The sequence below is a fragment of the Carassius auratus genome, chromosome 15 (assembly GCF_003368295.1).
Source record: "Carassius auratus strain Wakin chromosome 15, ASM336829v1, whole genome shotgun sequence".
Classification (NCBI taxonomy): Eukaryota; Metazoa; Chordata; class Actinopteri; order Cypriniformes; family Cyprinidae; genus Carassius; species Carassius auratus.
Window position 1 is genome coordinate 11,575,714 of NC_039257.1, and position 26,101 is coordinate 11,601,814.

General features: G+C 39.0%; 2 protein-coding genes and 1 long non-coding RNA gene across 6 annotated transcripts; 1 reads left to right on the plus strand and 2 right to left on the minus strand.

The window, feature by feature from the left end:
• Window positions 1-3,833: 3,833 nt before the first annotated feature.
• Window positions 3,834-6,320, minus strand: LOC113115536 (uncharacterized). Its single transcript, XR_003293901.1, has 3 exons — window positions 6,202-6,320; window positions 4,898-5,051; window positions 3,834-4,501 (listed from the first exon to the last, which is right to left on the minus strand). It is a non-coding gene; the product is annotated as an uncharacterized LOC113115536 (long non-coding RNA).
• A 2,300-nt stretch (window positions 6,321-8,620) lies between these two features.
• On the plus strand, window positions 8,621-10,958 carry LOC113115097 (apolipoprotein A-IV-like). The gene is made up of 4 exons (XM_026282382.1): window positions 8,621-8,779; window positions 8,906-8,975; window positions 9,071-9,161; window positions 9,907-10,958. The coding sequence occupies exons 2-4, from the start codon at window positions 8,927-8,929 to the stop codon at window positions 10,700-10,702; spliced, it is 936 nt and encodes a 311-aa protein (XP_026138167.1). The 5' UTR covers window positions 8,621-8,779; window positions 8,906-8,926; the 3' UTR covers window positions 10,703-10,958.
• Window positions 10,959-11,098: 140 nt separating this feature from the next.
• Window positions 11,099-25,020, minus strand: LOC113115096 (zona pellucida-like domain-containing protein 1). 4 transcript variants are annotated; one of them, XM_026282377.1, is made up of 12 exons: window positions 22,742-25,020; window positions 15,774-15,956; window positions 15,482-15,580; window positions 15,173-15,399; window positions 14,565-14,755; window positions 14,410-14,482; window positions 14,213-14,310; window positions 14,045-14,128; window positions 13,767-13,938; window positions 13,569-13,671; window positions 13,414-13,443; window positions 11,099-12,025 (listed from the first exon to the last, which is right to left on the minus strand). In XM_026282377.1, the coding sequence occupies exons 3-12, from the start codon at window positions 15,573-15,575 to the stop codon at window positions 11,868-11,870; spliced, it is 1,230 nt and encodes a 409-aa protein (XP_026138162.1). In that variant the 5' UTR covers window positions 15,576-15,580; window positions 15,774-15,956; window positions 22,742-25,020; the 3' UTR covers window positions 11,099-11,867. The 4 variants fall into 4 exon arrangements, with proteins under 4 accessions (XP_026138162.1, XP_026138164.1, XP_026138165.1 ...); XM_026282379.1 differs by having other exon boundaries at window positions 23,271-23,296; XM_026282380.1 differs by lacking the exon at window positions 22,742-25,020 and adding an exon at window positions 22,190-22,209.
• Between the last annotated feature and the right edge of the window lie 1,081 nt (window positions 25,021-26,101).

The following is a 26,101-nucleotide window of genomic DNA, read 5'->3' on the forward strand; positions in this document are numbered from 1 at the left end:
TTAAAATAAAAAGCTGTATAACCTTCAAAAACTGGCCCCTTGTACTTACATTATATGCACCTCACTGTAACATTTTTTTTATTTTTGATTCAGAATTATTATTATGATCTGTAATCAATATGTGCTGTCGACTGAGCTTAACTTGTACTGATCCTAGTATATTTATTTAGATGTACTAACTAGCATACCTAGTGACACCCACACAAGCATCAGCTGTAAAGACAAGGGTGATGGAAGCAGAATCAAAGTCCATGTTTCCAGCCACAGGCAGTAGTTTGCCAGTCTGGGGGTGCAGGTCCACTGACCAGTAACATATGGGTGTTAGAGATTGGTTGAATTAGGCCTGTGGGGGGTCTACATGTGCAGCATTACAAGCTCTAACAGCTCCACCAGTAGCTACAAAAAGAAAAAGAGTTAAATCTCTCTGTCTTTCCGCAATCAGTCATTCCACAGAGATGCCAAGTTGAGCCTTAGAGGCCATCTGTCAGGATTTGACCAGCAAAACGTGGGCATTGTTGTTAAATACCTCCACCTAGCGGTGCAGTAAGAATTTTTAAGTCTTATGGCTATTTTTCTATGATATTCCACTAGGGGACGTGATTGCACAACCAATGACTTTTAATAGCATTATGTCTGAATTATGTTAATATCTATAAACGACTCATACATATAATTAAAAAGGTCTCACCGATGACATCTTCCTTACCGAGGACTGATCCAGTAACAGGGCATAATAACTGTGCTCCACTGCCCTCTTTAAGCAAAACCCAGGCCCCCAGCCTCTGGCTCTCTACTGATACCATCTCAGTCATCTCATCAGACAGCACTCGCTCCAGAACACAGCACTGCACAACATTTACAGTAGTTTATGAATCATAGACTAACATAGCATTTAAATAGCAATGATTTAAGTAAAAATAATTTAGAATGGGTTTACAATGGTATTTTGACACAAACTAAAGTTAGAGAATGTGAACACATTGGGATGAGTGGAGGATTTGGGCTTTGAAGTGTATAATCAGAGAGAGGAACTGAGGGAGGTGAAGGGCAGGCTGGGTAGATTCAGAAGTCAGGCAGACGTTGGTTACTGCAGCTGTGTAGAAGTATTGGATATAAAAAGCACATCCTAAACAAACAGATTCAGTTTCATCACAGCGGCCACTAGACAGTCAATTCTAAAGATCGGATGTGAAAATAATTCGCAATTGTGAGTGCACTCTGAACAAAGCTTTAAGCTACTCGCTTCCTTTGTGATTATAGATCTGGAAATGTGATAAGAGGGCTAGGATGAAGATGATACTAAGATACTTATTCAAACTATGTTATTCTACCAATAATTACAATACAGTAATTGAGAACCTTGAAAATGTTGACATTCAGAAACCATTCTGAGTACACAGTGCTACATTCACACACGTAGCTATGTAAATGAAGACACATGATAGCATTCTGCTGCTTTTAGTTAACACTAATATAAATTACAACAGGTGGAACTATATGATTCTTTAATGAATAGAGTTCAAAAGAACAGCATTTATTTGACACATGAACCTTATAAATAACATTATAAATGTTAACTTTTTTGTAATATCAATTCAATGCATTTTTTTTTCTGCCACAATAATGCAATGTCTTCATTTGGAGGCTTTTGTATGTACAATATATGTGATTAAGTGTGATTAATGAATTAATTATTCAAGATAGAATGTTTAATTTGATAACACTGACAGCATTAATGAAGATTAAAAAACAGTTTTTTTGCTGTTAAGAATTTATATTTATATCCCGCAGGATCTATAGCTGGCTGTCCAGTAGCTGTGTCAGCTGCCCAGTGCTCTCCGTCGAACCATCTCCTGCTCCACCTGCCTTTCCAGACCTTTAGTTTTCCCTCCAAATATCCTCCAGCCAGGGTGGAGCTCTCTCGGCTTCCCCAGCACCCCCTGATAGAGCTACTTCACCTGCACGCTTCCATCAATTAAACAAGTTAACAAAGGAACACTATACTTACAACTCATTTTACAAGTTATTTCACACACTTTACCCCAGGGAAGTAACAATTCACTGCTGTATTCCACACAGTATCATAGTGAACCGTAACAAGAGAGCCTGTAAATTGCAGCCGAGCATCTCAGTGTTGCTATTCAATATGGGTACACATGTTTGAACTTTACAAGGGTGATATTTAAAGCTCAGAGGGGCGGGAAATAGACTGTTGTTCACAGTCTATGAGTCTCATGTCTCCTCTGAGCTGCCCGAGATGTGTTGTGACAGACACGCTGTGCTTGAGTAGGATGTCATAGAAGGTGCTGGAACTGAAGGCTTTGAGATCCACTTGCTATTCGTAGTCCCAGAATTGATTTGACACCAGAGCCAACGCTGCAATGTGAGTCTGTGGGAATGCTAGCTCTGGATGGAGCCGATATAATTCCACAGGACAGTCAAATGTGTCAGGCCCCAAAACATCTCCTGACAATCACTGCATTGACTTGAGGGATCTTTGGCAACTGTGTATGATGCTGTCTAGGACTATAGATGTTTGTCAAACAGATGTGGTTCGGCCAATCCGTCAGTGATATCCTAAAAACTTGAGCCATATGAGGGTAAAATAGGTCCGTTTTGCAACAGCCCTCATGAATGAAACCTGATGTCATGGTTATCTTGAGCAGACAAGGAATCTTAGCAATGGATGTTTAAATGCTAATTGGAGCAAATGTTTGTTAGCTTTTAACCATCTACATTTTTCTATCTATACAGAAAAAAGTAGCTCTAACTGCTAAAAATTAACAAACATTTTCCTGGTTGTTGGATATTAGATTCATTACAAACATCTTTTTTGTTTTTGAGAATATATTATTATATATATATAATAACACAATATAAATAATGTTATTTTAATAATATATAAATAGTATTACTTCCTTCCACCAATATTATGTTTGTAAACAAAATGTATCAAAATGAAACAAAATGTATTTAAAATAATAATAATGAAAGTAATTTTTCCCCCAATCTCAAAAAAATAAATAAAAATAAAATCCAAATCTTTAGATAACTTTACACAAAAAGTTTCTGGATTATAAAGGTTATCTGCTGTAATGAAAATGGATCATAATAACATGTGCATGTAGGTGGCTGCTGAGTTTGAAGGCCTACACCCCAGGCTCATGGAGACTTATGGAAAAAAGGGAGTAGGCAGATTGTGCCAATAATCTGAAAGAACCCCAGTCAAACGCAGCATTAGTGTTGTACAAGCTGTCTCTGTAGAAAAAGAAGCATACCCTCTGTGACAATCTGGGACAGTGAAAATGGATGGGCAGCAGATGAATCACATGTCAGCATGTACCTACACATCATACCGAGGATAGTGCTGTTGGGTCATGGTAAAAACAAGAATGTCTCCCAGATATAGACATGCTGTTGGGTTCAAGACTCCTCCAGACCTCGTATCATATGTACTGAACACTGATGATTTACTGGACCAATGAGAGTCCAAATCTTCCTCTTAGTCTTTGATGTTTCCTAATTAAGAGTCCAAATCTTCCTCTTTGTCTTTGATGTTTCCTAATTAAACATATCTCATTAAACAGGTCTATATAGTAGCCTACATATTGATGTATTAGATACCAACCTCGGTCTGTATCTGTGGGCCCAAAATGGCTGTTGGTTTGCTGGCTATGGGCCAGAATCAACCTCCTGACCTCCACAGAGACAGCATTAAGCAGACCAAAGACGCCCGCCTCTGCACAACTGCAAACAGACAGCAGGCTGCTGATAAACCGTGGTCACAAAACCCCCTCTTATCCCTGTCCTTGTCTCTGGCCACTCACCCCGTGTTTTGCACTGTGTACACAGGCCTGGAGAGGTTGAGATGAACGTTGCATTGCAAGCTCCCACGGAAATCCCAGTGTTTGATGCCTGTCTCCAGCATGCTTCCAGACATGCTCACCTTTTAAGAAAACACAAGGGTAGTTTAATGACAAATAGGTCAAAGTGTTATCCTACCGCTGTTTGTGCTAAGCTTTCTCTTGTGTGTAAACAGGGCTCTATTACACCCTCACATTGTGTACTTTGTTGTAAAGTTATCCAGTTATACTGTATTTCCTTTCTTTTTTGCAGTTAATCGTCCTATGGATTATGACACTTGAAAGAAGGAATAAAAAAAAAAATTCAAGTTTTTGCTTGCTGTTGATCTGTACACAGTCATGTCAGACTTAATTTATTTATCAAGACGTTATGAAACAAATGACATCCAATTTTACTATCTGGGGGAAAACGGCCATTAGGCACATGGCTTGTAATGTGTTACCTCAAGACCAAACACTAGTACAGTATGAGGTAGTTTCACCATGTTTTGGGCCTCCTTACTAACACTTAATCATGATGTGGATGGGCTATATAGGCCTGACCAGTTGATTAGACTCAGAACTGCAGAACTGGACTCAGGAGGCTCCGGCAGCGGCTGACACACTCGACCCTGTCTGGCTCAGGCCTGGACAGTCTTCTGCAAGCACACAGGTCCAGGGAATCAGCATAACCCTCATACATCTCATTTGCAACAACAACAATTGACATATTGCTCAATGAGGAAACTGCGTCACTGAGTCATACGTCACACATCACGTTCAGTTATACACAAGTGGCCTCTATGTGTGTGCTAAAAGTTCATGGAGAAAGGTATTTTGCTTTAGAGGTCACTGACTTGCTGGTCAACCATTGAACACTAAGAAGATTAGATTTCCTTCATAAGCAAAATAACCAAGTTGTCATACACCATTCATAAAATTTTGAATGGCGTTGACTGAATGGTGAGTATGTCATCATCACAGTGCAAACAGCATGACTGTAATACAGGTTTCTCAATATTACTCCAGTTTCCTCTGTCCTAGTGGACACTCACCTGCTGAGAGCAATACTGTTTCCACTACTTGTGGTCCAGACATTCTCCATGCTGGTTACGTGCTCTTCCATCCTTGCAGATCTCATAGAGCTTCAACACAGTCTTCTCATTTCTGTGCGTATCCAAAAGTACATGGACACTGTCCGTCACTGGCCTACATTCAAGATTGGGAAGATGGCAGCCATTAGAAACAATAATTCCTGACTAATTTCCCTAGTTACTAGTAACTGATGAAAAGAACATCCAACCGTCAGTGAGAGTGGTAACCAGACTCCCACTATAGGCTGAAACATGAGCATCTTTCTGAGAGGAGGTCTGCAGATTGCTTCTCCACAATTAGCTACAAATTCATGGGAACTTGTGTAAACAATGCAATAAGTTGCTACACGATTTAGCCTACTATTTTTTCCTTTTTAAAATTCGTCAGTACAGTTTGTAAACTGAGGGGACGGATTTCAAAACCGTCGCCACGGATTGTATTTTTTCTCCTACATTTGACGTGCCGGGCTCTGTAAATGGCTTGCAATTAAATGATCACAAGTGGAAATAATTTTAACATAATAAATATCAAAATGATTAATTCACTCTTTTTAGATCATTGTAATCTAAAATAATTTTATAATGCATTTTCAGAGTTTAACAGCAAAAGGGTACAACATCATTATTTTTATTATTAAAATATACATCAAATTTGCCAAGAATATTGATCAAGGCATGGTAAAGAGTTGAAGACCCAGGGACATCAATAAACACCCAATTGATGCATTTACACATTCTTGTGTCCCAGAAAAATTCAATACACCTGGTTTACAGGAAGATCTTTCAAGAAGTCTTAGAGTTGCGTTTGATCCAACAGCTGTGCTCAGTCTTGGGGTAAAGAACCAGTAAAGTAGGGTAGGCCAGCAGAGGCAAACCCTGAACGAGCTAATCATGTCAGTTTGCGGACCAGGGCTCTGAGGCAGCTTGAAGGCATACAGGAAGCTCTCTCCCTGCCATGATGAATGATTCATGAACAGTCTAAAGATAAAGTATGCCAATAGGTAGAAAGATGCAACCTGATGCAGCCAGTTCAGATTACAGGCCACAGTGAAACCATGAAACTGATTCATGTTTTTGGCAGTGCTTTAAATGTTTTTCAGCACACCTAAAAAATCATTAAATCAGTCACAAGTTGCAGCTGTATGAGTAAAAGTCCTATCAGATTTTTTTTACTAGGGTGCACTTTCTGAAATGCTTTGGCAGGAGAAGAGAACATTCCAGGCTCTCTGTATACTTACAAGCAGTGGGAGGCTAAAACAACAAACCTTGTTTTTCACATCCTTTGGCTTCATTTGTTTGATGCGCACCCTGTAGGTGAGAAGGCCATGGTCAGCCTAGTAAACGGATTGTGATATCTGGGTTAAAGTTGAATCTGCAGGATCCAGAGCCCTATGTTGGTATAAACAAGCTTGAATTAACACAAAATGCTTACATCTTTGAATTTTGCAAGAAAATCATATCCAGCAATGACAATACAAAACGGTCATAAAATTTGAAGTGAAAAACAATATTTTAAAAAGCGTGAATCTATTCAGTTAAACACTATGCTTAGCATACTTATAATGACATATTTTTTTTGTATTTGGCTTCAAAAACTTATTAATTAATTACTTTTAAACTGAGTGTGTGTGGACTATGACCTAATGGTTCACATTCCACACACACTTTTAACCCTATGTAAGAATAAACTCAATGATTATGTAGCTTTAGTGTTGCAGTTGTAAAATTGCAATATGACAAAACATACTGATAAAAAGAATAAAACCACATGATTATATAGTTAGACTACTTATTAACTAATACCCATTCCCACAAAACAAGCTGTTGCACAATTTGTTATCGCAAGTTTAACTCAATATGGTGTTTCCACACATGGAGCGTTATCCTGCAGTCCCTTCCTGGAGAACAACTGAAGAGTTCAGACGCAAAAGCATTTTTCTCAGGCTAATAAAAATGATCATTTTAGAAAAAATAAATAAATAATCAAACGGACTTAGAGGCTAATGCATCTGAGCTCTTCAACTGTGTATTTAAAGTTCTTATCTACTTCACTAGTGATGCAAGCGTGGCTATGACTTGAGTAGGTTGAATCAGTATGTGATAACCTGAATCATTCGAACAGTTCACTCACAAACTGAATCATTTAGAGTGAGTTCTCAGCAAAGCGCTAACAGGAAACCTTGAGAACAAGCTATATTTTGAAATACATGTATTTACAAGTATAAATAAATAAATAAATAAATAAATAAATAAATATATATATATATATATATATATATATATATATATATATATATATATATATATATATATATATATATATATATATATATAAATATATATATATATATATATATTTATTTATTTATTTATTTATACTTGTAAATACATGTATTTCAAAATATAGCTTGTGTATTTAAATATACATAAATATACACAGTGCACACATATATTATGTAAACAAAATCTTTATTTTGGGAGCAATTCATCTTTTGGCATTACTAAATTAAAGTAATAATAAAAATAAGAATACTTCACTGAAACAAAACATACAACTTCATCTTATTGTTTATCTGCGATGAAGACATTTTTTATTAAGTGCTGTGTCACTTGAATTTGTCTTTTCAAAGACAAGGGACGCTAACTTTGTGAATGAATGCAATGAGAGATCTGCTGAAGTGTATAAAGTCTGTTTAGTTTCCATTCGATTTTAGGTCAGTGATAAGATATAACTTCACAGCCAACATTTTTTTTTCTTCTCAGATAAGAAATTTCACTAGTCATACACTACTGATATTATGAAATAAGGAAAAGGTAAAAGTGCACTGTAACTGCACGGCATAACATCTCTAACTAAATTGTGTCATTGCCCAGTAAGCCATGGTACAAAATGAATGGAGCAAACTACAATGACGTAGTGGTTTACTGTAGATTTGCTCAACACATTACCCAATACACAAAACAGAATGTTTGGTGGCCTTTGTATGGCAAACGATGGCCTTTGTATGGCAAAATACACTTTGCACTGGTCATTCTTGCCTAATGCTCACTGCAGCTGCCAGAAAGTGGGGTCTAAACTGGAATAATCAAATGTAAGCTGCTTTGTACATCATTAGCTACGACCCATAGACTCAAAGCAAACCTAAAAGGAAACAAAAAAACAAACAGCACCTTTGTCTGAGCCAGAGATAATGCAGCAAGCACAGGCCTGGAGGGTTCATTCTCTGGGACTTATTTCTGAGTCACTGCTATGGGAAAGCCAACTAGGACTCAATAGTACTAATAAAACTAAGCCAAATTTCATGCAAGAGTATACAATATTACAATATTATGCAAAAACAGCAAAATAATATTTTTCATTCAAGAATTTAATGATTTTTAATGAGGTGTTTTTCTTTATTATATCACAACAGCTTTATCACCCTGACATTTTGACTTCAAGTCCATTTGAACTCTTCAAGTAAGAGTTCACAGCCAACATAAGTCCTGGGACAGAGCATCCACATTTGAAATTAAAGGTATTAAAACCTGTTCAAGTAAGAGTTGACCAAACACCTCCAATAAGTAGAAACCATGTTCTAATAGCATTGACCTCGCCTGACTAGGAATTGCGTCAATATTGGCCTTGATGTGGCATTAGTAAATACTTTGAATCTGTGTTGTTGGAAGAGAGCAGATTTGAAGTGGCCAATCGGCAAAATACCTTTAGTTTTCTTGCGCCTATCGTTATCAAACTGACCCTCAGCGTGGTATGTATTGACAGATGAACAGCAGGACAACCTCTGATAAGAGAATGCTTTAAATGTGGACCCTGAGAAGAAATTCTCATTTTCTCATCAACAGGTAAGAGACAAATGTCAACTTAAATAGAATAATTAATTAGCTACATGTAAACTGTCCACTTTAAAAATTATATTATCAGTCAATAACATTTAAGTGTTACTTTCTGTTTTTATTTTCTATTTCTAGAATAACCTTCAGTTAATTAAAATGAATCTGCAGTTTGTTACACTGGCTTTGGTCTTTGCTACCACAACAGGTTTGTTGTCTCTTTAAGTTTATTACCTCTAAAATGGGGATTATTATCATCATTCTTGTTTTACATTGATCTAATGCAACCATGCTTCCTTTCAGCATTTCCACTCGATGAGATCAGTCGAGAAGCATGGAGTTTGCAGAGAGACAATCAGGCGACTGAAAAGAAAAATTTTGCCAAAGATTCCAAGTAAGTTCACTTTCATAGTAGTGTTGAATAACAGGCACAATGACTTGATGCTTATTTATTTTCTTTATTTTCTTTTATTAAAAATGTAATTCATGCTTGACATGTCTTGAATACATTCCTTTTGTGATGAGCATGTTTTTAGTTTCTAAATTAAATTTAAATTTTTATATTTTTGAGGGGACTTGAAGTCAAAATGTCAGGGTGATAAAGCTGTTGTGATATAATAAAGAAAAACACCTCATTAAAAATCATTAAATTCTTGAATGAAAAATATTATTTTGCTGTTTTTGCATAATATTGTATTTTTATTTCTTAGGGTGAATTATTATTATTTTTTTATTTATTTATTGTTTTACCAAAATTGCTTAATTACACAGCTTGTGTCATGTCATGTGGTGCAACCCACCAAAAATTGTAAGATATAAAAAAAATACTTTTCATCTTGAAAAACACATTTATGAAATGTTTTTGAAAATATTGGAAATAGGTGTACACTCAAATGTTTTCAGAGTGCATGTAAAATGTTATTTATTTTTACTTGATGGTTATACCACTTGACATTTAAATTGAATCTTTTTCCTTGAAAATTGTATTAAAGTTTCTTAAACCATATGAACCACCAGGAATACAAAAAGTACATCACGAATAACTAGTTTTACAAGATTTTTCATTTTCCCTATCATGGACGATCCTGTCCACATCCAGGTCATGATCCAAATCATTAACCCCTGATCCTGTTTTGCAGTGGTGTGTGGAAGAACCATGTGGTGAGCAGTGACCTTTACTCCCAAGACTCTCACAACCCCATGGCGGCTGAACTGAGACGAAAGCTGAGTATGGAGTCTGAGCGTCTGAGGGATCGTCTAAAGCAGGAGCTGGCTGAGCTGAGGGACAGACTATCTCCCTACCCCAGCCACCCAAAACACACCATGGCCAACATCAAGGAGTTCCTCGCCCCCTTCACTAAGCAGCTCCAGACAGCTCTCCAGTCCAACACTCAGGAACTCTGTGAGAAACTCAATCTGAACCTCCAGGACCTGAACCCAGAGGAAGCCACTCTCTACCAGGAGGCAATGCAGAGGATCACGCTAGCTCTGGATGAAAGCCACCAGAAAAGGACAGCAGCCTTTGAGGACTTTAAAACAAAAGCGTTTGAGGCTGTAGAGGAGGAACGAGACAGCAGTGTAAAGGAGCTTTGGGAGGAAGTCACTGCCAGGCTGGGACAGGAAGTGTGTACCTTCAGTTTAGAGGTACAAGGGAAGGTGGCGGCACTTAAGATAGCATTGGCAGACCATCTAGCCTCGGCACAGCCTCCAAGGGATGTGATGACTTCAAAAGTGGATCAGTTCTGCCAGAATTCCTCAGCTCGGAATCAACAGTTCATTTCTAAATTAGACCAACAGATGATCGCTCTACAAGAAAACCAGAGTCATGGTGAGTCATCAGCTGGTTTCCATCAGACAAACATAGAGTCCATACAGGAGGATTTCTCAACCAGACTCACAGCCCTATTACAAGACATCGTACACACTCTGAATTAAACAACACACCACCATTCCAATGTAATGTAGTGTAAATAATAGCATGTATGTTCAGATTGTACAATGGGACCTGTAACTTTTGTAGAACAATATTGTTGTTTGTACAGTTTTCAGAAAGAACCTTATGTAAAGTTCGGGGAAATACAGTGAAGTGAAAGACAGAGCAGAAACACTTTCTTCCTTTTACTGAAGATATTTTGTGTAATGTGTGGATATGTTTCACAAACATGTAAATAAAAAGTTCAATTTGTACATATTTGAAATGAATTTATGTCTATTGATTATTGCCTCAACTACAGTGTATAAATAAAAGTTCTAATATATATAAATCACATCTAAACAATTGTGAAATATCTGATTACAGGAAGCAGCAAGTCATTGGCTAATACAGGGGTTTTCAAACTGGGCTCTGTAGAAAATGAGAAAAAAATTATACACAAAGAAAACTATGTTGTAAACTACTTCAAACTATAAAAGAAAACCTTTTTAAATACTTTTTTAGGGCTGTCAAAGTTAACTTGTTTATCAATCATTTTTAACACAAAATATATATAAGCTCTTTACAAATGAATCTGAATTTAATTACAAATACTATTTTTTTTTTATTACTCTAAATGCATCTCTAATAGTCAGTAGAAAACTTGTACTTGTCCTTTTTATGATACAGTCAAACTAAAAACCAAAGATTTAATTTAGAAAACAACATCTTTATAATATCAAACTTAATATTTCTCACACAATATAAATGGTAAAATATAGCTGCCTTTAAATTTCAAGAAGAGGGTCTTTCAATCAGGGTCCTGGCATCAAATAGTTTGAAAACCCCTGAGCTAACGTGTAGAAGAAGCAATGTGTAATCAAAATTTTACAAAAGGATTTTATGCACAGTTTGTTCCTCTCAGTAATTCAGCTGTGCCTCTTACTGTATCATTCTGCTAACACACATCTAAAACATACAAAACAAACTCAACAGCAGTATTCGCATTTACATAAGAGAACTAAGCATTTGAGTTTTATTCCAAGTGCATGATGACTAGTCTGCACAGTGCTGTCTAAATAGATTAAAATATGCTAAATAGGCATTATGTGATGTGATCAGACGACTTATCAGCATATCAAATTAAGCTTCATTCAACGCAAAACAGATGGCGAGTTGATGGATCTCTTAGTGGAAAGCTTGAGGCAGAACACCGGCCCAGCAAAACCTCTTCATGACAAACCATCCAGCCATAACCAGCAACACAGCACCGCCGGTGGCAAAAATGACCCCCACCACCACTCCAGCCACATTCATATTGTCCCTGTTTAACGGCTCTCTGCCTCCTGATTCACAAGACAAACAAACAGTTACAGTCAACATATGGCACTGTGCTGTTTTAGCCTTTTCAGTTACATCAAAGTGCAATATTTTGCACTATATTTAATTATTTTTAAATACTTGTCTATTACATTTTTTTCTATTTTGCCATTTTACTATTTTGTTTTTCATTTTACTATTTCGTATGTATGCAGCTCATATGATCTATTATTTTGAAATAAAATGCTATGCCATATATTGTTTAATTTTTGTTATATACTTTATATATTTTTTTATTATTATACTATGTTTTATATATATCATATTTGCATGTTTTTACTATTTTTGTGATTATTATGTCAACAGGTTTATGACCTTATAGGGATACTCCACCCCAAAATGTTGTCATTAATCACTTACCCCCATGCCATTTCAAACCTGTAAAAGCTTTTTTCATTTTCGGAACACAGTTTAAGATACCAAGATATCATGTTCCATAGACTGCAAAGTACTGTAAGTTACACTGTCAAGGTCCAGAAAAGTATGCAAAAGCATCGTCAGAATAGTCCATCTGCCATCAGTGGTTCAACCGTAACGTTATGAAGCGACGAGAATACTTTTTGTACACGAAGAAAACAAAAATAATGACTGTTTGTCAACAGTCTCCTTTGTGTATCTCCACATCGCTCTTCTGTGTCAGCCGCGCCACAAGGATGCACTGTTTTCTTTCAAAATCAGAGAACAAATAAACGTAGAAACAGCGCATCCTTGTGGAGAGACAGAGGAGACTGTTGACAAAGGAACTGCTGAATAAAGTCATTATTTTTGTTTTATTCACAAAAAGTATTCTCATCGCTTCGAAACATTACGGTTGAACTACCGATAGCGCATGGACTATTCAGACAATGCTTTTCATGCTTTTCTGGACCTTGATACTGTTATTTACTTGGCTGTCTATGGGACAGTCACAGGCCTCCCAGTCTTCATCCAAATTATATTAAATTGTGTTCTGAAAACGAGCAAAGCTTTTACGGGTTTGGAACGACATGGGAGTGTAAATGATTAATGACAAAATTTTCATTTTGGGGTAGAGTATCCCTTTAAGATGGTATAGCAATGGTTCTTGAAATATATTTGTATACATTTTCTATACTATTTACTTTTTTTTACATTTGACTATATTAACTTTTATGATGTTATTAAATATTTTCTAACAGAATTTAAAATTACCTAATTGCAAAATTATGATAAAAATTCTATACAGATGGCTTAAAACATTACACACATTTCCTAAAAAAGAAATAACATTTTATATTTCTATAAATAGTATGTATTCAGCTTTAAACACCTTAATTTGGGTATTCTAACACCATTTTTAAATACTTAGATTGCAGTTTCAAAAAGAATCCCATACCAGAGGTCAATGCAGAGGGAACCTCATTCTCTACAAGATCAAAAAGAGAGAGTAGTGAGGCATCTCAAAATCACTCTCATTTAGAATTCAGTATGTTTGATAGTAAGCTGGATCTCAGACTTGTCTCATTCTGGATTCATGTGCGACTGACTTACTCAGGGCTGCGGTGTATAGAGGACCCACAGACACTGTGGCAGCATCTTTAACTGGCGATCCGTAAGGTTCTAGGGCCCTTCGCCTTCGTGTTCTGTTGCAAGACTGTATAAGAAAAATAAGTAAAATTATAATTGGATATAGTTTAATTAGTAGTATTCCAGTCAATCCATTCTATTCAAACAGTTAAAGATTCCTACATCAAGTAGTTCTTGACACCTGTTCGGTTCACAGAGTCGCAGTATGCAGTGCAGGTATATAGTAGACATTTCTTGATTACGGTGCTCCACAAAGCGGAAAGCTTCAAATGAAAATCTGGAAAACTTGGAAACGCCATTATAAAGCACCGCTGTCCGGTTCTGTACCACACATCTGTCATAAAACAATAGAGAAATATTGATGTACTAGCACACAAATCAACATCTAAGAGTCAAATTTAGTGTTATGAGCAATAAAATCTTAATAAGAAGTAACTCACCCTGTGAAAAAGGTGTGCTGTATGTTGTTGGTTTGATTATAAGGTGATGGGGTTGCAAAACAGTGGTCCAGCAAGAGATGGAAACTGAAAAAATTGTATTTCATTTCACAATAAAACCCTTAAGAAACATGCAATTCACTGGCCAAGAGAAAACGGCGGCTTCCTTACTTTCCAGTCAGATTGGCAGCTTTTACTTCAACATAGACTTTACTGCGCAGCTCTAATCCAGTAGGTGGAACCACCAATGGGCTGTTAAAATCTGTGCTCTGAAATAATTAAAATATATGTTTTGTAGTTTTGAGTATGTTTTAAATGGCACATATTTTTAAATCAGAGTGAAGAATTTAGGACAAATCCCTACTTACATTGAAGACTCCCATGCTGAGTGTGTCGATGAAAGTACCATTGTTGTCTCTAGTGGCCACTGACACTGATGACCTGCATGAAGAATATGAATCAATCAGGCCTTTCGCTGTCATTGGTGAAGTATGCAGTGGAGGGTGAATGTCTGAATACGCACGCCACAATCTGAGTGTTGTTGATGAGATATTCCAGTGGGTAGCGGCAAGAGAAGTGGTAGTAAAGGTCTGTGGAGTAACTGATGACGCTCTCTGAGGAGCTGGCTGTATCAATGTATCCTGTGATAATGACGGACTGAATGCTGGAGAACATGCTGAATGGACCAGAGGAGCTGGGCACCTCATCCACAATCTAAAAATGTCCAAAGGGAAATTCAGTAAAGTGGTATACAAAAATGGAATATATTTAGAATAATTTTTTACTATTTTTAAAATACTTTTTTATACTATCTTATTAATACTTATATATATTAAATTTGTAATTAATTTTTTTTTCTTTTCTACATTTTACTGCTTTTAAAAATAATTAAGTATTTTTCAGGTAAATTTTTTTATATATATTTTAAAATACTTTGATATACTTTATATGATTATAATACATTATTTTACTTATATCATATTTATTTGCATACTTTATTTTAAAAATTTTAGATTTTTTATGTTTCTCTATTTGTTTATTTATTTTTCAAAATTAGTATGCTTGCAGCTTTTATGACACCATTTACTTGGCAATTTGGCAAAAGGATAAAAACTTATTTTTTCTTGGCACCTGCAGAGACTGTCTACATGGGTTCTCCTGGCTGTGGTTGAATGGCAGATGATAGCGGATGACAGGTGGGTCGACAGTGGTATCAATGGTCCCCTTGCACTGGGGATCATTACGCTCCCCGTTCAGGGCCAGGCCGTCGGGGTCAAAGCCTGCCCACTCAGCAGTGCACAGGTTTACTTCCAAAGTGATCATGTTAGTGCCACAGTCTACCGCCAGATCATTGTTGTCTAACCAAAAAGAGAGCAGTTAGTGTTGAGCAAACTGCAGAGAATGGAGGATTGTCTCACATCTGCAAGGTCAGAGACTCACCTGGAACCCTGTTAAACACTGTGGAGCAGTTATAGGCCGAGTGAACTGGCTGCAGGACGAGAGCCAGTGCACAGACGCAGAGCCACAGCATCATTCTTGCTATAGAGCAATGGCAGAACATAACTAATAAAATCACAGGTTGAGAAGTCAAGTCTTTCAATATTACAACCCTAACTTCTGTTACAGTTATAATCAGGATACAAGTAATTACTTTTAATGTATTGTGTTATTGTTTTTAGCATTTAGGAGAAAAAAGCTGTAAATATCAGTATAAAGAAACAGTATACCATACCTGTTTAGCTCTCAGGCAAGGGAACGGACACTATTTGAGAAAGGTGATGAGATGTTTCTTATATAGCGTGGACCCCAGGCATAATTCAGGTGCAGGGAGTGTCTCATCCCTCCTCCTAAATTACAGTACAGTTCCTTCCCACGTTATAAATTGAATCTTCTTCTTTTGGTTAACAATAAAAGTCTGTGAATACAGTGACAATGAGATTTGATGCATATCCAAGAGACAGCAGTTCTGATTTTCAGATAAGCCAAATAAATGAAGACTGATAAAGTTGTGATTATGACCACACACAGATAAAAGACATATGTTAATAGGTTTATATTAGCATTATTCTACAATCTAAAGCATTTTTTTAATACAATAGCAGTTTTAGGATTCATTACTGTATGTATAAGCTGGAGACTTCTATGTACACTGACATCTGTTTGTATGTAAAATGCATGAATTAAATCTGCTGATTGTTTTAAAAGGGAGTGAAACAATTTGAGCAACGTTTAATTGTACAAATGAATGCAGGTTTGTTGTAAGACTAATGTTTTTGTAATATTGCTGTAGATTACATGAAAAATATATCTTTAAACTTTGTTGACTATGTGTTAACCAACTGCAATAACTGTCCAGAGTCTATTTTTGCCCAACTGAGAATGCTTTTATTTTTTGTCAGAGTATTAAATGGCAAAACCTTAGAATGTAAATTCACGAGTTCACATCTACGTATATTAATACCGTAAGTTTATGCGTATTTGGCGTGCTGTCCGGGTGGAGGGCTCCGAGCTCGGGATGTGGCCCGAACCCAGAGTACTCCCCCCGGTTGTGGTAAGAGTAGATGGATCTATAAGTGAGGAGAAATGGGGTGGAGGAGGGATGCTGAAACTGTCAATGAACAGAGATAGGTTCTGCTGTTATTTATACCTTGTCATGAGTTGATTACTGATTGGTCTCCACTTGTGTTAATCAGGTTAATGAACTGCGACTGTTCCTCCCGAACTTTGTTATAAAACAGCATTTCACGAGTTCACATCTACGTATATTAATACCGTAAGTTTATGCGTATTTGGCGTGCTGTCCGGGTGGAGGGCTCCGAGCTCGGGATGTGGCCCGAACCCAGAGTACTTCCCCCAAAAACAAGAGAGCAAAAGGACAGCCGCCAGACTACGAACCCCCCAAAACGCAGAGATTTGGCGGGCTGACGTTTTTAGAAGTATGGTCGTTTGACCGGGAGATCTTGCATTGCCTCTGGCAGAAGTAGAGGAGCAGGCAGGTCCTGTTGGTTAATAGTTGAGGAAGAAGCAGTTACGGTGTCGGGAAGACGGGCTCCACCGTCTGCCTGCGAGGTGTAATGATATATTGACTAGATGCGTAATGTATCCGCTGGGAGGCTGAGGCTCGCTGGACAGATAGAGGAAACAAATTATATTCCTGCATCCGCTGGAAGACTGGCTCGCTGGATGAAGAACAGAAAGCGATGGATGCATACTGCGTCCACTGGGAGACTGAGGCTCGCTGGACGGGTAGAGGAATGAATAGGTATTTACCGCGTCCGCTGGGACACTAGTGCTCGTTGGACAGACAGAGGAAACCAATAGATATTACTGCGTCCGCTGGGAGACTGAGGCTCGCTGGACAGATATGGGAGACGAATTATGTCCCTGCGTCCGCTGGAAGACTGGGCTTGCTGGACGAAGAACGGGAAGAGATGGATGCATACTGCGTCCGCTGAGGGACTAGTGCTCGCTGGACAGGCAGAGGAAAAAATATGTATTTACGGTGTCCCCTTGGAGACTGAGGCCCAATGGACAGGTAGAAGGAATTAGATAATTACTGCATCCGCTGAGAGACTAGCGCTCGCTGGACGGACAGGGAAATCAATGGATATTTCTGCATCCACTGCGAGACTAGTGCTCGCTGGACAAACAGTGGAAAAATAGATGTTATTGAGTCCGCTGTGAGACTAGTGCTCGCGGACTGATAGAGAAGACAAATAGGTATTTTCTGTGTCCGCTGGGAGGCTGAGGCTCGCTGGACAGACAGAGGAAAGAAAAATAATAATGAAAAATAGATATTTACTGGGTCCGCTGGGAGACTGAGGCTCGCTGGACGGACAGTGGAAACGAATAAATATTTACTGCGTCCGCTGAGAGACTCGTGCTCACTGGACGGACAGTGGAAACGAATAAATATTTACTGCGTCCGCTGAGAGACTCATGCTCACTGGACAGAAAGTGGAAACGGATGAATATTTACTGCGTCCGCTGAGAGACTAGTGCTCGCTGGACGGACAGAGGAAACGGATAAATATACTAGTGCTCGCTGGACGGACAGTGGAACGGATAAATATTTACTGCGTCCGCTGAGAGACTAGTGCTCGCTGGATGGACTTACTGCGTCCGCTGAGAGACTGGTGCTCGCTGGACGGGCAGTGGAAACGGATAAATATTTACTGCGTCCGCTGAGAGACTGGTGCTCACTGGACGGACAGTGGAAACGGATAAATATTTACTGCGTCTGCTGAGAGACTGGTGCTCACTGGACGGACAGTGGAAACGGATAAATATTTACTGCGTCCGCTGAGAGACTGGTGCTCGCTGGACGGGCAGTGGAAACGGATAAATATTTACTGCGTCCGTTGAGAGACTCGTGCTCGCTGGACGGACGGTGGAAACGGATAAATATTTACTGCGTCCGCTGAGAGACTGGTGCTCGCTGGACGGGCAGTGGAAACGGATAAATATTTACTGCGTCCGCTGAGAGACTGGTGCTCACTGGACGGACAGTGGAAACGGATAAATATTTACTGCGTCCGCTGAGAGACTGGTGCTCGCTGGACGGGCAGTGGAAACAGATAAATATTTACTGCGTCCGTTGAGAGACTCGTGCTCGCTGGACGGACGGTGGAAACGGATAAATATTTACTGCGTCCGCTGAGAGACTCGTGCTCGCTGGACGGGCAGTGGAAACAAATAAATATTTACTGCGTCCGCTGAGAGACTGGTGCTCGCTGGACGGGCAGTGGAAACAAATAAATATTTACTGCGTCCGCTGAGAGACTGGTGCTCGCTGGACGGACAGTGGAAACAAATAAATATTTACTGCGTCCGCTGAGAGACTCGTGCTCGCTGGACGGACAGTGGAAACGAATAAATATTTACTGCGTCCGCTGAGAGACTGGTGCTCGCTGGACGGACAGTGGAAACGAATAAATATTTACTGCGTCCGCTGAGAGACTGGTGCTCGCTGGACGGACAGTGGAAACGGATAAATATTTACTGCGTCCGCTGAGAGACTAGTGCTCGCTGGACGGACAGAGGAAACGGATAAATATACTAGTGCTCGCTGGACGGGCAGTGGAAACGGATAAATATTTACTGCGTCTGCTGAGAGACTTTTAAATTAAATTTTTTTATTATGTTTGAAAACGGCGTATTGTGCAGAGGCTAATGCGACTGGGAATGTGGGGCATCAAAGCTGATCATAAACCCTTGTTGAAATTCACGTCGCTTATTGTGAAAACTGAACAGCTTATTTCAGTGAAATGGCTTAACATGACTTTTTTTTTTTTTTTTTTTTTATTTATTTATTTATTTATTTATTTATTTATTTATTTTTTGTGTATCTGGGGGAGGTACAGAAAAGGCTCCTGCGGGAGCAGACACTGCTGCGGCAGTGAGGAGATATGAAAGGGGCTCCTGCGGGAGCAGACACTACTGCGGCAGTGAGGAGATACAAAAGGGGCTCCTGCGGGAGCAGACACTGCTGCGGCAGTGAGGAGATACGAAAGGGGCTCCTGCGGGAGCAGACACTGCTGCGGCAGTGAGGAGATATGAAAGGGGCTCCTGCGGGAGCAGACACTGCTGCGGCAGTGAGGAGATACGAAAGGGGCTCCTGCGGGAGCAGACACTGCTGCGGCAGTGAGGAGATACGAAAGGGGCTCCTGCGGGAGCAGACACTGCTGCGGCAGTGAGGAGATATGAAAGGGGCTCCTGCGGGAGCAGACACTGCTGCGGCAGTGAGGAGATACGAAAGGGGCTCCTGCGGGAGCAGACACTGCTGCGGCAGTGAGAAGATACGAAAGGGGCTCCTGCGGGAGCAGACACTGCTGCGGCAGTGAGGAGATACGGAAAAGGCTCCTGTGGAAGCAGCTCTGCATTTAACCCATCCAAGTGCACACACGGCAGTGAACGCGCACACACCGTGAACGCACACCCGGAGCAGTGGGCAACCATTTATGCTGCGGTGCCCAGGGTGCAGCTGGGGGTTCGGTGCCCTGCTCAAGGACACCTCAGTCATGGCATGGCCGGGCCGTGACTCGAACCCACAACCCTAGGGTTAGGAGTCCACTCTCTAACCACTGGGCCCTGAGTTCCCCCTCCTTGACTGTGGGAAGAGTAGGCAGGTTAGTAACATTTTCAACCTTTGTTCATTTTCAACCAATGTGGAGGAAGTTTTTTTTTTTTTTTTTTTTTTTTTTTAACAGTATAAAATAAGAGGCAAAAAATTATTTTACTATTGTAAATATGAGTTTATGACAGCATTTATAATTAAACCACGGTAGCCATAAATTTACCGTTGTCTGAGACGTCTTGAAATGTTCTTTAGCATCATGACCATAGAATGTAGTTATGGTTCTGCAAGGTTTAGCATGGTTTCCAGAGATCTGGAGCTGATTCTGGGTAGCTCGGTGGTTTGTGACTGTTGTCTCGTGGCGCGCTGTCTTTTAAGGGGCCGTTCACCCATCACGTCTTTTTTTTTTTTTTTTTTTTTTTTCTTCCTTCTCAGGCGCGTCCGCTCCGCATAGAGTTGAAAACATCTCAACTTTTCAGAATGCCGCAGCGCAAGAATATCAGACCTGAACCAGGAAGTTGGTCACCAGATCACGGGGTAACCAGTTAAATTGCATGGAGACACCCGAGAGCGCCTAGATGTTCCTCTGAGGTGCTCGCTCATCGCAGTTGTGCTGCCGTGGTACACCATATCGGTTTTGCAAAGGGAACAAAGAGACGTTTTATTTGTCCTCTGTTTAAAGTATTCTCATACTTTTAATAACAGTGGTCTCGGTTTGTGATAGAATGCAACTTCTTCATTCACTGTATGCCATTATGCGAGATGTAAACAGTGTGACGCGTCCACGCATTGCACGCGCGTCGACGTTTTTTTTTTTTTTTTTTTTTTTTTTTTTCTCTCGATGTAAGCGATGATGTCGACGCGTCGTTGCAGCACTAATTAGTGGTGGAAATTATGATTCTTTCTAGAGATTCGTTCATTTTCGGTTCATTCAACAAAATGATTAGTTCGGAGATAATTTCTTCGTTTTACACAGAATATGCCAGCAGGTGGCAAAAGAATGTATTATGTGTTATGTCTTACGTCAACGAACGCATTCACTTGTTACAAAAACTGATCTGGCTTTATTAAAATGTGTGTATAATCGCGTTCAATATATGAAGTCTAATTGAGTTGTTCAGATGAACAAAGCACAGGGTTTCTTGCCTATTTAGCATTTTAATTGTTTGGTCAGACAGTTTGTATATTATATAGCTACTCACATCCATAAATAGGGGATTAACCTTTCTTTTACGGTCTATGGATTAAACGTGGAGTTGCTAAATATCAAAACGAGCGTATGTGCACAGTAGCTACTGTACCTATAACTGCGCTTGCATTTTCGAGATTGACATGCTAAAATAGCAGATTAACCCAGTTTACTCTAATTCATTTTGTTCGCGAACAAGATAAGCTATGTGCCAGTTCATTTAATTCACAAACGACATGTATCCGTTCATTCAGTTCGTTCACGAATGACGTGTGCCAGTTCAGTCATTTCACTCGCGAACGATAAGATCTCTAGATCTAATTCAGACTCATATGAAACTCGTTCATTGAAGGGCGTATTCGTTACTACATTCAACAAATCACATACTCTGTCACATCTCATACTCGAAGGCTATCGGCTCGATGTTGAGTAATTCTTTGACAGGATGAAACGGTTGTTACCCGGTTCACTGAGCTGCGCATGCGCTTCTTAAAGCGCCGCGCTGCTATGAAGGGAGGAACTTTACTGAACGAGAAATATGAGTCCGTGGATAACATGAACGATTTGTTCGCCTAAAAGATTCGTTCACCTAAAAGATTCGTTCAAAAGAACGATTCGTTTACGAACGACACATCACTAGCACTAATGGATACATCTGGAAAACTGGTTTCACGTTGTAGTATAGACTGTGGAAACAGAGGCTTCTGAAAACTATGGGAATCATTATGCAATGAAAATCATTATGTCTGTAAAACATACCATAGACATGATTATGGCAATAACGTTAATTGCAGTTATGTGCTATTCACTTACAAGCAGTTCTAACGATATTTACTTGCATGCTTTCATATTACGGTCCTAGAAAAACTCAGAATTTACTCACACTGCTGTCCTGCGGCAAAACGAGGGTATAATGATCACGCCAGTAGATGGTGAAATATGTCCCCAAGAAAATTGGTCCTGCCAGAATAATTGCATGAAACTTGTCTGTAAAACCTCAGTGAGGTTTAAACATGCACGGTAAGGCAGATGATATCTTTGGACATTTCAGTGTGGATGATGACTACCTCATGGCCTGATTTAACAAACTTTAAGCCTCCTTTCCACAGCACGCGACATTTGTACACGATTGTCGCATTTCTCCCTCTCGCGGCAGGCGTGCTTAACTTTCAAACTGGTCGTGCAGTAGCCCTAACTGTTACCTTGACATGTTCACCATGGTAAAGTTAATAATTTGAATGAATATAATGTATAATGTATGAATACATCGTCACAAATCAGATTACCCCCTAAATAAAAACAGCAGGTTTTATGGGGCTAATCACGTAAATAATGGTTTAATAATTATTTCTGCCATAATTATTATGAACCACCATTTTACATAAATGATGTTGAAGAATAATGTCAAGTTTAACAAAATATAGGTAATTCTGACCTCGCACCGAAAGATCACATCCGGTCGGGCGTTTGCACACGGCCTGGTCCAGAAGTTTAAATATTTGAACGCATCCGAGGCTCAATTTGGATCTGAATTTCCACATACATATGTGATCGGAACTCCACGCGGCTCTCGCACTACTTCTGGCCGGAAACCTGTATTTACCGTCTTCATCTGAAAATGTATTGATTTATGACGCAGGAGGCGGCCTCAAACTTCGCCTCGGCCGGAAAAAGCCGCGGTGAAAGGCTGAGCCGCTGCGGGAAGTGAAAGAGGCTTGCTGCAGTAAGAACTGAGGAGCGGGCTGGTTGAATGCCTGCTGGTGCTGCGATTCCAGCGCTCAAAGAGAGCCCGGTCTTGATCGGATCAATTGTGGTGTCAAGCGAGGCGAGCTTGAATTTTGCACGGTCTTTTGGCCACGACGTGTGGCTTGGCACGAAGAGCAGCTGTCGCGATGACGTTTGATGGTGCTCAACGGCCGTGTTTAATGATCATGGTCAGCAAAGTAGCATATCTGAAAAATCACCGGTATGGATCTCCTTGTTGGAAGGAAGATTTCGTCTGTGATAAGATGACAGACAGCGCGAACCGGGATGCTGAAACTGTCAATGAACAGAGATAGGTTCTGCTGTTATTTATACCTTGTCATGAGTTGATTACTGATTGGTCTCCACTTGTGTTAATCAGGTTAATGAACTGCGACTGTTCCTCCCGAACTTTGTTATAAAACAGCATTTAAGAGTCTATTGTGTATAAATCATTTGAAACATAAAATGTTGCATCATCTCCTGGGAATAGAACATTATGAATACGAGAAATGTGATAATCTGCCACAAGGCATGAAACACAGAGCACCGAAAATAGCCTTTGTCCATCTGGCTCGCATGCGAGCATCATCTATTGTGTTCTGAGAGCTGCTAGATCAAGACACCCCTGCTAAAGGCGAAAGGGTCATTTCTGACTGAGTGATGGTGAAATCTGACAAAGAACTTTGAATGAAGCATATACACTTGTTTATTCCAAAAAGCCCCTCAGTGTGAGAACATGTTTCACATGTTATGCTTGCCTTGGATGCGTCACACCTTGATGATTTTCTGTTCTTGTCCACTGGAAAGCAGTGAAAGCAGTCAGATCCTTGTGTTCTTCAATCTTATTCTCAGTATAGATTTATTCATGTGTCTGCAGAGATCACTAAATCTGATTTGGAGAGGTTGTAAAATGCATAGCGTGACGTAAGAGAATCATACTTTTTCAAGAAGTCAAACAACCTGCACAGTCAGATAAGGACAGATTTGACAGAATCTTTACTGTGGGTGTGTTCTGTAATTTATAAGCCTTAATTCATAAATGTATAGGGAAACATCCCTAATAAGGATTTACAACAATTTTTTGATTTCATCCTTAACTGCAGGATATTTTAGCCAGACCGAAAACACAATAACAAGATACAGAAAGAAACACACAAAGAGAAAGCGTATCCTGTTTCTCATGTGCCAGCTAAACAGATTTACATTGTAATTTAGTATTTTCTGGATGAAAAAAAATTGTGGATATCAAATTAATTTAATACTTCATACTTCATATTTCATACTTCATTTCTGCAAAAAGTTAAACTGGGAATTTACACACAGTGCGGGAACACCATTGCAATGAATACTCTGTTGTCAAATCATAATTCATGACTCCTTTATGATTGATGGTCTAAAGCTTTTGAAAGGAAAACAACTGTTACAGCATTAGAGTAGGCCTATATAAAATCTGAATAAAGGATAGGAACGGTTGAGCATCTTCAGAACAAATAGTACTAGTACAATACTACCCCCTGCTGGTTCAAAAAACAAAACAAAACATAGCAACACCAATATTTTTGCCAGCAAATTAGCAATGACAGCGTCAACCATCTTTGTAATAATAATAATAATAATAAGTGTGCTTACATATGGGTGACAAGACTTTATAAACAAGTCACTGAATCATTCATTCAGTCGGTTCATTCAAAAACACTGATTCTGGAATAGCATTCTAGTATACTTACTATTTTTCTAATATCTCTCTATGACAGAAATAATGAGAATGGCATTAGCCTCTGGTAATAAGTGAGTCATTGAATCATTCACACAAACAATTAATAAAAATAAATAATTTAATTTAATTTAATTTAGGTACAAAACGACAAGTATGTTGCTTGAAGAAATGCTACGATTCTGCTGTGGCCGAGAAAAAATAGGAATAATTAATAATTTTAATTTTAATGCTGTCATAAGATACTCACTCTAATGATGCTCTAACCACTGGAACACAAATCAAGATATTTTTGATGAAATAATGGTTAATTTCTTGTCAGTCTTCAACACACATTCAAGACAGTTCCACACCATGTGTGACTTTTTTAAATATTATTATTATTATTTTTTTTTTTTTTTTTTTTTGGCCACAAAATGTTTTCTTTTGTGTAAAAGCTGTTAATAGAACAATGTAAATGTAAATACATATGTAATGATGTAAACAGAACAATGAAAAAACCCTCGCAATTGTGCTGTTTTTCAAAAGGTTTCAATACAGTGGTTCTTAAAAGTGACTTGTTCCTAATAAAAGGGACATGACAGACTGCATGCAGTGAGGAGGGGCAATGAGTCTGGGCAGCCCGCCAGAGATCAGCACAAACAAACTACACATGCAATGCCACTGGCCTGATGGCCTCACCCTTATTTCTCCAAAACCTCATGAAATCTGCAGGATCTGTTCATTATACCTTACAAAGATTTCACTGCATATGTGATCACACAGTAACACAGTAGGTGGTTGACTCTTCCAAGAATGTAACCCATGTTTAAAATGGGCCTCTTTTAAGTGTCAAGAACACCAGCAAGGTTTTAATAGTTTATATTTCCCAGCTTAAGCTGTTTAATGAATTTATTTTCTTTGTCGGGTCATGGGGAAAATGTCTGGAAATAAAAAAGAACAAAAAACAAACCACAAAGATGAAGAGGAAACAGGCTGTTGAAAAACTGTGTGCTTCCTTTCCTGACTGGCTTCCTATTTGTGAGGATAGTGTGTGTCTGGCTGTGAGCTGGCAGGGTCAAGAGCAGTGACTGAGCTCCTTTGACTTGCACAGACCAGTCAACCTCATAAAAAGTAATCTTATTTCCTCTGCCAGTTTGCTAGTGAGCCAAACAAAATTGGTCCCTTTGCATTACATTTCTCTGAACAGATTTTATATGAACTGTAAACCACAGTGATTACACAGTTTTTGATGCTTACACAGTAATGTGTTAGTGATACAGGAAAAGCACAAAACTTTGCTAAAAGATGATGTGCATTATGATTGCAACATATTTAACAACACAAATATTAACA

Coding starts and splice junctions, on each gene's coding strand:
- LOC113115097 (XM_026282382.1), top strand. CDS start 8,927: ATGAATCTGCAGTTTGTTACACTGGCTTTGGTCTTTGCTACCACAACA. Junction 8,976..9,070: donor GGTCTTTGCTACCACAACAG/GTTTGTTGTCTC, acceptor GCTTCCTTTCAG/CATTTCCACTCGATGAGATC. Junction 9,162..9,906: donor AATTTTGCCAAAGATTCCAA/GTAAGTTCACTT, acceptor CCTGTTTTGCAG/TGGTGTGTGGAAGAACCATG.
- LOC113115096 (XM_026282377.1), bottom strand. CDS start 15,575: ATGATGCTGTGGCTCTGCGTCTGTGCACTGGCTCTCGTCCTGCAGCCA. Junction 13,939..14,044: donor CAGCACACCTTTTTCACAGG/GTGAGTTACTTC, acceptor GTTTTATGACAG/ATGTGTGGTACAGAACCGGA. Junction 12,026..13,413: donor TCCCTCTGCATTGACCTCTG/GTATGGGATTCT, acceptor CTTGTGAATCAG/GAGGCAGAGAGCCGTTAAAC.